The sequence below is a fragment of the Vicugna pacos genome, chromosome 29, assembly GCF_048564905.1.
Source record: "Vicugna pacos chromosome 29, VicPac4, whole genome shotgun sequence".
Taxonomy (NCBI): domain Eukaryota; kingdom Metazoa; phylum Chordata; class Mammalia; order Artiodactyla; family Camelidae; genus Vicugna; species Vicugna pacos.
The window spans coordinates 22,168,621-22,184,630 of NC_133015.1; the positions used below are offsets into that span (position 1 = coordinate 22,168,621).

Sequence of the window (16,010 nt, forward strand, 5' to 3'; positions counted from 1 at the left end):
TATAACCTCAAACTAACATTCTGAAATCTTCTGCCAGCAGTAATGCCACTTTATTTCTAATATAAGTGGCTGAATTTGAGGCCCACGTGCAATGAGAGTTACCCTGTCCGCGGTGAGCAGGGCAGTGGCTTAGTGGACGGGCAGCTTCCTGCTGATCAGTTCACTTACTACATCACCGTGCTTATTCTCAGGATTGGGACCACGGTTTCACCAGATTTTAGAAAGGACCAATGTCTACTGCTCCTCCCGCACCATGTTAAGAACCAGTGACTTACAGATACATAAAGGATTTATATACATAAAAATATACACATATATACTTTCATACGTATAAATACATATACATGTATAATACCCTTTATACACGTAAAAACACCCTTCCCCCAGCAACCACTTACAAAACATATTCCAGTAACCAATTAAAAACCCACGGAACACTACTGAATGGCGGTCTGTTTGTTTTTAAAAAAAGTCTCGCGCTCAGCAACAAACAGAATACAAATAATACATCTTACCCTCTCTTAACAGACTCCAGAAACTGAGCATTTGTTGGGTCACTGTAAGGTCTCAATTCTCCGTCGTCTAAACTGAAACCATTGCTCCACAGCTTAAGCAAAACCTGAACCTTTCGAGACAGGAAGAAGAGAAACATAAGCACCCGTCTGCATTAAACAATTTCAATTTTCAAACATATTTACAATTTACTTTATTTAAAATATGGAGTTACCGGTAGTTTTCCTTACGCAGCTAAAATAAAGACCTAAGTAAAACCACGTGTGTCTACTTAGCAGCTCTGTATTTAGCTTAACAAACTGACGATGGCTGAAACAGAAAGGTCCCACCGCAGGACCCTGGCCTTGAAGTACACAATTACTTCCGGTTCACCGAGGAAAACAGTCACACGAGCACCCAGCTGCCACTGCACACCTGCCTTCCCTGTCACCCGTGCCCAGGTTCCTCTCAGCTGCAGAGCTCAAACACTCACGGCAAGGGGCAGGACAGGATCTCCAGGGGCCCTCAAGGCTAAACTATACATGTTTAAAATGAAATGACGACCCCATGATTTCAAAAGGCAGAAACAAAGAATGACTTTAGGCATTTCTATCTTTATAACTCAGCTAATTCTGTACCGTGACAGTATGCCATTTGTAATAATTATTATAACACACACGTAGGCTCGTTTGACAATGAGTCTTAATGTTCTTTGAACCAATAGTTGTGCATCTCTAAGTGCAAGGCATAACCGAGACGCAAAACACAAAATCTGAGCCTGATGCTTAGATACCAGTCCCTAACTCATGCTTTGAAAAATAACAGAACAAAAGGAGATTCTATTTATATTCTCAATTTTAAATTTTATAAAACACAGTAGTAATTACAGGCAAAAACCTACAACTTTGCATTTTCATTACTGTACCTACATCTTGCAACTGATTTTCTCCATAGATGTATTCAGACCGCTTACAAAAGGAGTTACCCAATCTGTAGCCTCCACCTGTAAAAGACTAAAATACACAGCAAATGAGCTAAAAACTCAGTAAGGCTTATTAAGCAAAATGTTATGATAATGGGTGCTATACATGTATTTTAAAATGAGATCAGCTGTAATTAGCTAAACTGGTTTATACTTTCCAGGACATTTTTATATTAAAATAAAGGTCTTATGTTACAGAGAATTGTACTCTAGTAAGAAATTATGTTTCTTCCCACCAAAACATTAATGACTCAGAAGCTGAAATAACTTAGGCCAATCTTAAAGTAAGAAATACATTTATACACTGAAATACTATTTTCAAGTAGAAACAGACTTTAGAAAAACACCACTAAGATTTTGACAAATCTTATAATAAAAATTATAAATCTTGAATCATATTTCACAAAGCGAATAAAAGTTTCATAGAGAAAGGAAGAATTTTACACGTGAGTATAAATTACCCTGAAGGAAAGTGCTATACATATTGTTGTATAAGCTTGGGGTGGATTATAGCTCAGTGGCAGAGCGCATGCTTAGCATGCACAAGGTCCTAGGTTCAATCCCCAGCACCTCCATTAAAAAAATGAATAAATAAATAAATAAGTTGCTCTGTTACTATAATAAATCAACCAGGCTGTACTTTTGTTATACCCATCACAAGCTCTTCATTTTTTCAGGTAAGACAGCTTATGGGGTAAAAATGCCATTCCTTCTAATCACCATTCATACCATTAACGAGATTTTAATCATCATATTGCTTTCCTTTCTATAGACTGAATTATATCAACTCCACATTTTTCTCACAGAATCAGAGAACTTGCAAGAACCAAAATTACCTTAGACTTCACTGAAAGAAACTTTCAAACAAAATGAAAACCAAAATATATGTTTTATTTTAAAAACTGGTCCTCAGCAGTGGAGATCCGTCACAATTACGACAGGCTTCCTAGGCACCCTGGAGACCTACTGAATACCTACCACGACACCTGAGGCCAGGTGGCAGTTTAGAAAACCTCCCCACGTGACTGTGATGAGGGAACAATAATTATAAGAATATGTAATTATACACAAAAAGACACTTGAAGTCTTCTTCACTATACCAGTACTACGTCAGTGGATATGGTTATAAAAGCTCTATAAAAGTTTTATAGAAATTTAAGAAGGCACAAAAACAGTTCAAAAGAGAAGAGAGCTTTTTCAACGTACGATGGTGGAGCAATTGGACATCCAGAAGGAGAATAATGAGCCTCGATGTAAGCTTTATGGAAAATTAACTCAAAATGAATCATAAGTTTAAATGTAAAATGCAACACTATAAAATCTTCTAGGTAACATGGAAGAAGATCTCTGGGGCCTACAGTTAGATGAAGAGTTCTCAGATGAGATACCAAAAGCATAATAACCCATAAAAGAAAAGAAAAAAAGGATAAGCTGACAAGCCCTGGAAAGAGGATGAAAAGACAAGCTACAGTCTGGGAGAAAACATTTGAAACCACGCATCTGACAGAGGACTCATGCCTATTAAAACAAGCACAGAACTCTCAGAAGTCAACAGTAACGAAACAAACGATCCAACTTGAAAATGGGCGAACGTCTGAAGAGGAAAATAATGATCATGGCAAATAAACACATGGAAAGACATTCAATATGACTAGCCATTAGGAAAATCAAAATTGACCTGATTAGCCATTAAGGAAATGCAAATCAAAACCACAGTGAGTTAGCACTACACACCCATCAGGACGGACAAAATTGAAAACAGTGACATTACCAACGCTGGTAAGGATGTGGAGAAACTGCTCTCATACACGGTGAAACACAGCTTAGCATTTTCTTGAAAAACTAAACATATACATGCCATACGACCCAGCAACTGCATGCATGGGCATTCATCTCAGAGTAATAAAAACTGGTGTATGTACAAAAGCACAATTGCTCACAGCAGCTCTATTTCCAATAGCCCCAAACGGGAAACACTTAAAATGTCCCTCAACAAGCCAACAGTTAACAAATTGTGGTACATCCACACCAGGAGTGTTACTCAGGAGTGAAAAAGAACAATCTATTGAGACACTCAGTGACGTTCAGGATCTCGAGGGCGTTAGCAAGGTGAACAGAAGCTACTTCCAAAAGCTCACATACTGTGTGATTCCATTTGTGCAACCATCTCAGTATCACAGAATGACAGGGATGAAGAACAGAATAGCGGGGGCCAGAGGTCAGAGATGGTGGGGGAGAGGGCGGCGGGTGGGACTACGAAGGGGTACCCCAAGAGGGAGACCTCTGTGATGGTGAAACAGCACCTACACTGAGCTGGTAACTACACAAATCTACACAGAACTACATACACGCCCTGTACCAGCACAAATCTCCCTGTTTTGCCACTGAACAATAACACTGGGGGAAACTGCACGAAGGGTGAACAAGGTCTCTCTGTATGCTTTTTGCAAATTTCTGTGAATCTATAGTTATTTCAAAATAAAATGGTAATCAGAGAAGTTTTATAGAAATGTAAGAAACTGCCTCAACTTTCAACCTTTAATACAAAATCTATAGGCTTATAAAAATAAAGGAAATATTTGAATCAAAATATAAAGTTAGAAAAACAACGTTTGCAAATGATATAAAAATCAATAGGAGATCAAACATATAAACAGCATGCTCGAGTTTTGAAATTCAGCACTTACCTTAGATTTGTCATCGCCTGAAGCCCTTGTGGCTTCGTTCAGAGGGACGGCCCCATGTTCCCTTGCCTCTTTGAAAAGTTCATTCACAATTTTCCCAGTTGAAGGTCGGACTATGTGTAATCCACTGTATTCATGTTCACCTGAACAGAACCTTTAAACAGTACAGTTCATGAATAAAAACAGAATACAAACATAAACTACTTTAAAGCAAAAACCTACAGAGTGTTAGGAAAAGATTTTTTTTTAATTTAAAATGAGCCATTTCCATGACCTCTCTGGAAATACTTAATTTTAAAAACAGGATTAAGGAATTCAGTAGCAAATAGTTCATACACGTGTTTTCACGACGTCTGCCGAGACGCTGGCAGCTGGTGCAGCCTCTCTCGTGAGAACGAGCCTGTTTCTCCCTCCCTCACCCGTGACTGCTTCTCACAAGCATCCTTACAGCTCGCGGTGGGGACCGCCCTGCTGAGGCCCAGAGGCTAAGTCTCTTCCCCCACGGAACCCACACTCAGGAGGACCTGGTTAGGGAAGAGACTGCAAGATTTCGATAGCGCAACATCTAAATTAGACCACGGGGCTAAAACACAGTTCACATTTCAGAGATTTTTGGATTGGAAAATTAATCCCCCATATTAAAGGTAAGTAATTTAAACCACAGTTTTTTTTTATTGTATTAACTATGTAGTGAATGATTTCTACACTTTTTCCTATTTCATAAAGGTCCTAGGGAACATAAAAATTTCCTTTACATAAAATTAGGACCTCATTGTATCTTTCAAGGCTTTTTTCCAATCAAGGATATCAGAAAACATAACCAATGATGCGTCAACATGGAGACTTCCTGAATAAGATGACAGTTGAAGCTCATATGCCTAACTACCTATACCCTCCAACACAGTTCCACATCTGCACTGAAATGACTCACACAACAAGACCAACGGGGAGAATCCTATCAGCCCTAGAGACTAGCCAGGGGCAGAAGTCACCTTCAGGACTTTCCCCAAATGAGTACATGCAAAACCCAACAGGAAAGGGAAGGGCAGCCTAGCCCTCCACTCACTGTAGTGGAAGAAAGATCCCGTGGTGGAGAACAAGGCACATGGCAGAACCCCCAACCAAGGCCAGCTCACAACTGCAGGGGGCGGGGCCCTGGGGAAGGACACCGAGGTTACCAGGGCAGGAGCCAAGGAAACCTTCCCGCCCAGCTGATACTCAGGGGGCCCAGTGCAGCACAGCAAGGCCAACACGGCCACAGTTGCTTTTCAGAGAAGGCTCCGTGTTAGAGGGAGCTTGAAACAGATGCCTTCAATGGCAGCACTGAGGAAGGAAGGGAAAGGGGAGGGAGGCAGGGGAGAGGGGCAAGGGGGGGAAGGGGGAGGGGAGGGAAGGGCAAGCTTCCTGCTGCAGCTGCTCCTGTTGCAACCCCTTCCCTCCTGTCTCTTGTTCTTCATCCAGCAAAGGGGACAACTACGTGGCTCCTTGTTCTCGGTCTTGCTGAGAGAGACCTCACAGAAAATTTGACATAGAAAAGATTTACTACCTTATTTATGGTCAATGATTTTTATAACCTATGTAAGCAATCTCTGTCTACCTTAAGGTCATGAAGACACTCTATTTTCTTCTGGAGTTTTATTATTTTGATGGAGGTGCTGGGGACTGAACCCAGGACCTCATGCACTCTACCACTGAGCTATACCCTTCCCCACCAATATGTGAATTACATATTCGTACGTATGTATGTACAGATACACACACACGTATATATCAAGTAAGAATTAAATAAAAGGATAGGATATTCAAATAGCGCCATGATACCAACCTGCAGATTATAGAGGACAACTGTACCTTACAATGGAGTGATGTGGTGGTCAGCACCTTAACCAAGTGAACATATCACCAATAGTGGGGCAACCTGAAATTATATGGCTCCTGATGTGACATAATTAATAGCAGACAATATCACTTACTAGCACTCTTGACAAATACGTTTACAAGAATCTAATCATGAGAAAAGAATGACCCTGAATGTGGGACATTTTACAAGACGTCTGGCCTAGGCTCTTCAAAGTCAATGTAATAAATTTTAGACTATAAAGATGAGCTAAGAGCAGACAACAAAGAAGTGGGAAGAATTCTCTGGATTAGGAGTCAAGACAGGCATCATCAGTGGAATGTATGGCCCTTGGTTGGGCTCTAAGACACATCTGACTGTGGACTATGTATTAAATGATTTTATGCTATTAGTGTTCATTTTCTAAGGTGTGAGATGTTATTTGTTATAAAGGAGAGTGTCCTTCTTAGGGGATGGTGTAGGCTGACATATCTGGGGATGGAGTGCTATGATGACTGCAATTTACTTTCTTTCTCTATTTTTTGTATAAATATATAAATACATATTTATTGAAGTATAGTCAGTTTACAACGTTGTGTCAATTTCTGGTGCACAGCATAAAGCTTCAGTCATACATGAACATACATACTGCAATTTACTTTCAAATAGTCGAGTAAAAGAGAGTGTGCATGAACGGGCTGCTGTAACACGTTAAGCACTGGGGAGTGTCGGTGCAGCAGATACAGCATATACTCACTGTCACAATCTTTTGGTTATCTATAGATTTGAGAAATTTGTAAAATAAAAACTTGGAGTAAAAATTATAAAAGTCTTTCTTTCTATTCAGGTCCAGAAAAATGTCATTTTTATCTCTCCCAAAGAAAGAATGTGGAGTAGTGACAAACATGAAAGAAAGAATTTCCAGTGAATTTTTCAATTTTTGGTAAAATAACAGACTTTCTGAGAATGAGATATATTGGGAAAATTCAAGTTTCTCCTCACTGATGAGATTTGCAGTACTAAAAAGACATTAATGAAAATGTTCCTGGAAACCAGAAAACTCATGATAAGAAAATACACCTGGTTCTTACCTATTAAATCTTCAAGGCTGGTTCTTTTTATAATCCAGGAATTTAAACAAACGCAAATACTATCTAGAAAATCACTTACTTGATGGGTCACCACCCAATGGGAGGACAGATTTCTGAAATTATAGATTCTTAAACGGAGGACAAAAGACACAGGGGCTCATGGGTGGGCTTTAAGAAACACAAAAACCCTTAAAAACGACTGACAAAATTGTGCATATCTGTTGTTTTGTGGGAGACGGACTGTAGCTTTTGTCAGATCCTCAGTGAGTTCTGTGACTTAAAAAAGAACCACTGTGCCCAAGAAAAATACTACTCAGTATAAAATGCTATATAATGTCTACCAAAATATTGGGGATTTAAGATAACAATTTTCCCATAAGTTTCTTCTAGCTTTCTGACTATTACAGTTTTAGAAATAGTACGCCTAAAATATTTATTTTAAAGAATTGTGGTTTAAAAAAATTCCCAAGGCCATTTAAAATAATTTGGGATTAGTGCTCTAAAAAGAGATACAATTTTAAAAAAACAAAACAAAACTTACCTTTGAGGTGGTGTTCGTGGGCTTTTAAAGACTGTAGCTTTAGGTCTATCAGCTTTGGAAGCCTTGCATTTCACTTCATCTTCATATAATTCTGCCAAGGCCAACTATGAAACAACAGATTTGTCATACAGTATAAAGCCACTAGAAACAAACCCTTCCCCGCAATGCGAAGTTTCGAGTAGAAAATCAGCTTGTATCTGAGCAGCAGATTTCTAATGAGAAGTAAAGGCTGTCGTTACAGATGACTCCGTTCCAGAACAAAACCATTGCATCTCTCATTTTATAAAACTAACCAAAATGCCAAATATAGTAGGATGAATTAAAGTTACAATAAGTGTTTAATTTTTTTTAATGAACTAGTCAAGTTTCAAAAACTGTATTTGGTAACAAATCATTTTCAAAGTTGGGCCTACAATTCTTGAAGCTGTTTCACACTAGTGTCAGGTTGCTCTCATCAGATACCTTAAAATACTTCATTTAGCTGTTCTAGTTCTCAAAATCTGAGCACATAAAGAAATTCCAAAATTATTCTAATTAAAGGTTTACCAGACATATAAATTTCATCAAGTTTAGGAAAATGAGCTTCTAAAAAATAAAGGACAATGAATTATATACATACATTTTATATAACTTTTAGAAAGCAAAATTGCCAAATTATGCTTTATTGATATATGGCAGGATAGCCTCGAAATGAAGTAAACATAGTTTTTGAAAATGGAATTTTAAAAAGTTATCCAAATGTTTCACTACTGTGTAAGTTATTTTGTTTCCACTTTTGACAGACTTGGACAAGAAGTCAAAAACTTTCCTTAATGCCCCTTGTGGCTATTCAATTAGAACTGGCATGACCATAATCTTTGGAAAAATCTTAAAAAAAAAAAAAGTCAAAAAAACTCCCTAAAAACCCAGATAAAGTGCTCCTTCTAGAAACATGAGAAATACGAAAATACCTCTAAGGGATTCTTTTCTCACTAGGAAAAGAAAAACAGGGAATTGGGGCAAAGTTAATTCTCTGAAGACTCTATTAGTCAACAGATCTGAATAAACTCTGTCAATCAAATAATAATTTTCTTCTGTAAAAAACAGAGTAACTCAAACAATGCCTTTTGACTCCATAGAATATGGAATATATATTAACAAAATAGGAATATGGAGAAAATCACATAACTAGAGCAGAGATTCCACTTAGCTGAGAGGGGAAAATGAATGGTATTTCGAGGAACTAACGCCAGGATCCATCATATGACATAAGTTGGTAAGCAAATATATTAAAGAAAGTTCATTTCTATTATTTGACATAGCACATGACACCACATCAGAAGAGGAAATGATCATTTAAACTTATCAAAATAAACTGGTGTATTAGTCTAAACCAGTAGAAAACAACAACAAATGAGTTAGAACCCTGGGCTGGGGCCCGGCAACCTGTGCTTAAAACGAGCCTTCCGCATGATTTCCATGCACTTTAAAACTGAGAATCAATGATACAGAACCTTGCTCTCCGACAGGATTAGGGCACTGGTGGCAAGTTTAACAGCATCAGACACTCTTGCTCTTTCCTCTCTCCTAGAACTCCCTTTTTTGCCCCCTAACCCTAATAAGTACTGAAGTTGGCCCTAATTCTCCCCAACTCCATCCTACATGGAAATAAAGAATTGAAAACAGCCCTTTTTCTTTTGATATTATTCTGGAGGAAAACTGGGACAGAAGTATACGATTAAATACCTTAACCATTAACTCGATGTGCGTGGACAGCCTCGGGGGCACCAGGAGAGACAAAGGGCTCTGAAAATGTTCAGAAATACTAATGAACACCAGGGGTTTTAGGGTTCGTACTGTCAGTCCTGTCCCAAACTTTCCACTGAACATTCCCAATTTTGGAGGAAGAGGGCTAAGATCTATTCCTGGTTTGAGACCCAGGGGAAATTTCTATGGTTTGTGAGTCAGAGGCTCACTGTGCTGGGAGACTTCCTGGGAGATGACTACCCATCTTTTCCTCTAGTGGAGAATGAGGAGATCTCTCCTGGTTTAGATCTCTCCCTAGGTGGCATGGCAACTAAGACCGTCGGTGGGGGTGGGGGTAGGGGTGGGGGTGTTTGCTTGTTCCGGTTAGTAATACATCACCCTTCTCCTCCATAACACTGCGAAAGACTCTTAGAGCAAGATGTCAGGAAAGTAAAAAGTACCTACTGAAACCAACTAACAGGGTAACTCTTAAAAGAGGCATGGCTAGATTAAACAAGATAATCCCCAAATAATCAATATTCAAGAAACCAGCTGGGGAGAAGAACATTATCCAATTCTTTTAAACCTTTGATCCATATACTATTTCTTCAGATGTCATCTCTTTGGTTATTTTCAGGTTTCTATGCAACTTCTTCATATTCTTATTAAATTCTAAAGAAAACATCATCAATACTTAGTGTATCTGATATACCAAATCACAGTCATTAAAAAAAACAATTATCTACCTAAACCCACCTACCAGAAAGTAGACAGGGGATAAAAAACACCCTTGTTTTCTAATTGATGGTGGAAAGGAAGGCATTCTGACAATTAGCAACATCTGTCACATCTCCAGCTATCAATCATATCTTACTCCACTGGATTAAGTCTAAATTTGTCAGGTATCAGGTGATCATTAACCAAGATGTTTTCCGTTTTCACATAAAAAGAACAAATAGATTTAAATTAGAGAAAGGATATTAAGTTACATAGTTTAAACCCTAAAGGCATTAGAATGGACTACCCAGTGAAAGTTATTGTATTCTACTCTTTTAAGGGAAAAAGAACCAAGTATTTACTAAGCAGTACTGAGCCGGGATAATCTGGGACTGAACAGGGACTTTACAGACATTTATTTCAACCTTGACACCACCAACATCACCCTGAGTTTACACATAAAGACGCTGAGGATCAGAGAGGTTAAGACATTTCTCCTATAGTCACACAACTACTATGTAGCAGGGCCAAGATGCAAACCGAAGTTGTTCTGACCAGAAATTCATTTTTTTCCCCAACAGCCCGTGCTGCCTCTTAGTGACAGTGGTCTTCAATAGAAAAGATGAGGTACGAGATCTTCCTGTTCCTTAATTCTGTTTATACTACTGAACTGACTTCTGAACACTGTAACTCTTCTACACTGAGTTCATCTAGTAACCCGACACTAATCACTCCATCCTCCAAATCCATCATTTTATGCACTGCTTATCTTGGCATTTCAATCATATTCCATCTTCAAATATTATGCTAAATACATTCATATCTTATTTCTGCAAATAATACACAGAAATGCCTTTACACTTCTATACCCTTCAACAGTGTCCCAGCACCAACTGTGGACCTCATGTCCTATTTATTTCTGCATTCTCAGAGCTTAGCAGTATGTTACGTGGCAGGTGGTCAATATGTTTGTTGAAAGAAGTAGAATGAAGGTATGGCGATAAAGTAATAGAATTTTCCTACCAAGGCTTGTGGATTCAGTCTCATTTGTTTTTAGTTATACCTCTTTAAAGATGTTTAGTTGTTGAATTTTATCAACGACCTTATAAAGAGACAGTGAAAAACAAAACAAAACAAAACCTAAAACGAGTAGTGTTAAGCATCTGACAGCAAGATTTGGTGCGCTCCTATTTACCTAACGTCAATGTCCTATAAAGTTTTATTTCCCGGTTTCTTACGTGCAGTAGTTTAGACAGTACCTGGTAACTAGGCTGCGCAGCCGTAGATGAAATACTTCTTAGTTCACCCCTTTAAAAGGGAAAAGCTATCTGATAAAAAGGAAGCCTTTTTATATCTAAGTAATCAAGCCAGAAACAGCATCCAAGACAAGAAAGCTCAGAGCAGCACACGCTGTTACTTTCTCAGTGACCGCTGACTTCCCCACGACCACAGCAGGTGAGTCTCCTGACGGAGGCATCAACGCGTGAAGCCCTCCACCGACCCCACCAAATGCCACTCTAAATCCACAGCTGCGGCTTAAACTGCAAATGGAGGGGAGGGAGAACGAGGCGCGGGCTCCCGGGAGAGCCGGGCTCGGACACCTGTGTCCACCGACGCCGCCGTCGGGCGCGCCGCCCGGGGAGACCCGCGGCGCCGGAGTCCCAGCTCGGTCCCCAGGCGGGGTCCGGGGAAGGCTCGGCCGAGCCCTCAGGCGGCCCCGACACGCCCCCCGGCCGCGCCGCCCCCGCCGCCGCGCCCCCGCCCCGGCCGCTCGCAGCACCTGCAGGTCCCGCGCGCTCGGGGGCCGCGGCCCCGCAGCCCTCGGCGCCGGGTCGCCCGCCTCGCCGCCGCCGCCGCCGCCGCCGCCCTCCGCCATCTTTCACCGGCTCCCGGCGCCGCTGCCGACGCGCCTCCCGCGACTTCCGGGGCCGGTTGCCTGGCAACCGCGGGGCGGGGCGGTCCCTGCGCGGCCCGCTTCCCCCGCAGCCCGCGCCCTCCTTCCGGCGCCCGCCCACCTGCCGGGTCCCGCGCTCTCCTTCCAGGAAGTCGGGCCCGAGGCGAGTTTCCCTGTGCCCGACGCCCGAGGGTGCTGGGGCTGCCCGGGAGGGCAGCACGGACTTGCGGGGTCTTGTAACCCAACAGTGAAAACGTCCTCTGGGAATTTCATCTGGTGAACGTTGCCACCAAAGCCTGAGTTGGCGTTGAGGCTGAAGAACACCGTAAACGCTCTTTGCAATCAGAGCTAGAGGCTCCTTACACCCTCTTCTTTCGTCTGAAATTTGTTCAAACTCCTGCTTTATCCCGGGCACTTTTATGCCCCCGGATGCAAAGGTAAAAAGAAGTAGTCCCGGTCATTAAAAAACTCACAATCCAGTGGGGGAAAGAGAGATGTAAACAAATAATAAAATGCCACTTGCATTAGAGCTTTGCAGGGAATGTTATGAGTGGAACATGGGGTGTGAGGGGTGTATTCTGTTGGCGCCACCTGTGTGCACCAGGCTAGGTACATCCTATGTGTAGTCTAACCGTAACCCTATCCCTCTGCCAAGGAAGTATTGTTATTTCCGTGTCATACCTGAGGAAACCAGACGACAAATAACGACTCAACTCACCGTGTGTAAATGACGGTGCCAGAAACTAAACCGTGCATTTGTTGGTTGTCCCAATACTCTTTTTATTACAACATTCTGCCCTAGAAATCACTGGCTCTTTATATCCCGTAGAGGCAGTGGCATTTTGGCTGAATCTTGAAGGGTATGTACTTCCAGTAGATTTTGGACCAAAAGGGACCACAGGGGAAGGCACAGGTTTGAAATACCATGTTCGTGTTGATAAAGTCCTCCATGGTTGAATCTTAGCAGAAATGACAAAAGATGGTTGGGGAGTCTGGGTGCGGGTCTAGACTGGAGATGAGGCTTAGGACAGATGCTGAAGGGTCTTGAGTATTACACCCTGGGCCAGTGATTCTCAAGGAGGGTGCACATTAGAGCCGCCCCCCCCCCCCAGCAGGAATTCAGATTTAATTAGAACGGGCTGGGACTCAAGCATCAGGTGTTTTAAAGATACTCCCCAAGTGGATTTTGCTCCGGCCATGACAGTGTACCTTGCCCTTCCACTCCCAACAATGAAAAAACTAGACAAAATATATGAAACGATTATCTTCAGACGATTATTGAATTACAGGCTGTGCAGATGTGAGCTATGCCAGAGAAGGGAAGCAAGCAAGATGAGCTATGTTTGCCCTGGCTTTCTGCCTGGAACTCGCCCGCAGTGCTGGTGGGAATGTAGAAGGGTGCAGCTACTTTGGGAAATAGACAGTTTCTTCTAAAGTTAAATATTCAGTTATAGTAAGACCCAGTGTTTCCACTCCTAAGTATTGGCCCAAGAGGAATGGAAACGTATGTTTACAAAAATATTTGTACCCAAGTGTTCATAGGAGCTTGATTCATAATATAGTCCCCAACTAGAATCAATCCCCATGTCCATCAACAAATGAATGGACAACGTTTTGAGAAATTTATGCAGTAGGGCACTACTCAACAGTAAAAAAGGAAGAAACTGCTGATTCAAACACCATGGATGAATCTCAAAGACATTCTCTTGAGTGAAAGAAGCCAGCTGCAAAAGAGTAAACATTCAATTTATACAAAATTCTAGAACAGGCAAAACTTACCTTTACTGGCAGAAAGCTACTGACAGTGGTTGGTTGGAGTCATCTCTTTGGGGAGTTTGACTGAAAAAGTTGGACACATGGGAACTTTCGAGATGATGGAAATATTTTCTATCTTGATTGGTGGTGATAGTCACACAGTATATATATATTTGTTTAAAACACATCGAGCTGTATACTTAAAATGGCTGTACTTTATTATATCTAAATTATTCATTTATAAAGTTGGTTGAAAAAACCTCCCCAGATAATTTTGTTGTGCAGCCATGGTTGAGAACCACTGGTTTAAGGCAATTGGGAACCCTTAACTGATTTGTGATTTAGAAAGATAACAGAGCCATCACTGTATAAGATGAATCAGAGTCAGGAAATTAGAAGGTTATTTCAACAATGAGGGGTGATTGGGACTTAAGTTTCATCAGTGGCAGTGAGTAAAGAGAGAAGCAATAATTGGCAGGGATGTTAGGGTCAGACCCAATTGGTGTTGGAGTCTTCCATAGGGACTATATGAAAGAAAGAGAATGACACTCATGCTTTGATTAGGTGATTTGCTAAATGGTGTTACTTGTAAATTATTGGGTTGAAAGGGAAAAGCACACTTTGAAAGAAAGAAATGAATGTGTTGTGGACATCGTGTGATTTTGTTTTGTTTTCTTCCAGTTTTATTGAGGTATAACTGCCTTGTATATACATTGTATATGTTGGAGGGGTACAGTATAATGATTTGACTGACATACATCATGAAATGTTCACCACAATAGGTTTAGTGAACATCTATTGAATCATATAGATACAAAATAAAATAAAAGAGGTCATTTAAGAGATCATCAACTTAATCATATATATATTTATAGGTTGCTATATATAAACCTCATGGCAATCAGAAATCTCTAACAGATACACACACACAAAGAGGAAGGACTTCAAACATAACACTAAAGATAGTCATCAAATCGCAAGGGGAAAGAGCGTGATGGACATTTTGATTCTGAAGTTGATGTGGGATGCTAGGAGGAAGATATGCCGTGGACCAGTCACAAATGTGGATCTAGGTGTTAGGAAAAAATTTGGGTTGAAGATTAGATAGGGATTTGGTGTTGGTTGCATCTAGCTGATAGCAGACTGGAGGAGGCTCTCTGGGACGGTGTGAAATGTGATAAGAGTTGAGGACCGAGAATACTCAGAATTACCAACATGGAAGGACTCGGTAGAGAATGGAGAACATGGTCAGAGAGGGAGGCTGAAGACAAGGGACTGGAGCAACTAGTGATAGTGAGGTTTCCAAGAGGAGCCCAACAGTGTCATCTCCTGCAGATAATCAAGATTAGGACTGGAACATGCCCTTGGATTAAGAGAAGAGATTGCTGCACCAAAGTTCACTATGAAGTTCATGAAGAGGAAAATCTGTATTTCAGTAGTCTGAGTGACAGCTAGGACAGCCAAGCTGTGTTTTCAACATCCTTAAAGTCAGTGGTGTGCAGGAGGTGGCTTATCTGGGCTCAGGAGAGCCTATTGTTACATTTTTAGGAATTTTACAGCCATTATTAAAAATTAAGGAGGATGGTGGGGGGAGGGATAAATTAGGAGTATGGGATTAACAGGTATACGCTACCATGTATAAAACAGGTAAACAACAAGGATTTACTGTACAATACAGGGAAAACTATATTCAATATCTTGTAATAACTTATAATGGAAAATAATCAAACAAGAATATAGATATATACCTATATATGTATAACTGAATCACTGCTGTACACCTGGAAGGAACACAATATTGTAAATCAACTAGATTTCAATAAAAAAGTAAAAATAGAAAAAAATTACATAAACTTACAATGAAGTCATATTAAAAACTCAAACTCATATTAAATACTCAAAAATCATTTCCAAGTTATTTACATATATTTTACTATTGTTTATGCCCTACATTTTATTATTCCAGCCTCAAACTCTTGACTTCTGAATTCTCGGTCCCATGAGCTTGCTTCTCTCTTTGTGAGCCGTTTCTTGTGTGCAGCACAATTTGAGGGGAGGGGGGGCGTTGGGTTAGTCAGTAAATGTAGATCAACCTACCTCGATTCCCTTCTGCTAAAGCTCAGATCGCCTGCGACATCTGTCTGTGTTTGTCACACTCGTGTCCAGAATTTATAGCTTATTAGGAGATCGGTCTGATACAACCCAATTTATCACTGATGGAAATGGAACTCTAATTTGCTAATATTATTTGGAATTTCACATTTTATATTCATGAATGATATTGGTCTATAG

The 16,010-nt window shown here is 40.6% G+C and overlaps 1 protein-coding gene and 1 long non-coding RNA gene across 4 annotated transcripts in view; one reads left to right on the plus strand and one right to left on the minus strand.

The window, feature by feature from the left end:
- The window catches only part of UBXN2B (UBX domain protein 2B), a 45,082-nt gene extending 33,108 nt beyond the window's left edge, over positions 1 to 11,974 (minus strand). For all 3 annotated transcript variants that reach the window (XR_012065493.1, XR_012065494.1, XM_072951934.1), the window contains exons 1-5: positions 11,850 to 11,974; positions 7,628 to 7,731; positions 4,162 to 4,312; positions 1,422 to 1,505; positions 516 to 625 (exon numbers count right to left, since the gene is read on the minus strand). Coding sequence is in view for 1 of the 3 variants with exons in the window: in XM_072951934.1 (XP_072808035.1) it covers positions 516 to 625; positions 1,422 to 1,505; positions 4,162 to 4,312; positions 7,628 to 7,731; positions 11,850 to 11,945 (545 nt within the window). In the remaining 2 variants the exon portion in view is untranslated. The remainder of the gene's footprint in view (positions 1 to 515; positions 626 to 1,421; positions 1,506 to 4,161; positions 4,313 to 7,627; positions 7,732 to 11,849) is intronic.
- Positions 11,975 to 12,083: 109 nt separating this feature from the next.
- Positions 12,084 to 16,010, plus strand: part of LOC140690209 (uncharacterized) — a 130,898-nt gene continuing 126,971 nt past the window's right edge. Inside the window, exon 1 of the long non-coding RNA XR_012065389.1 lies at positions 12,084 to 12,400. This is a non-coding gene — a long non-coding RNA (uncharacterized lncRNA). The remainder of the gene's footprint in view (positions 12,401 to 16,010) is intronic.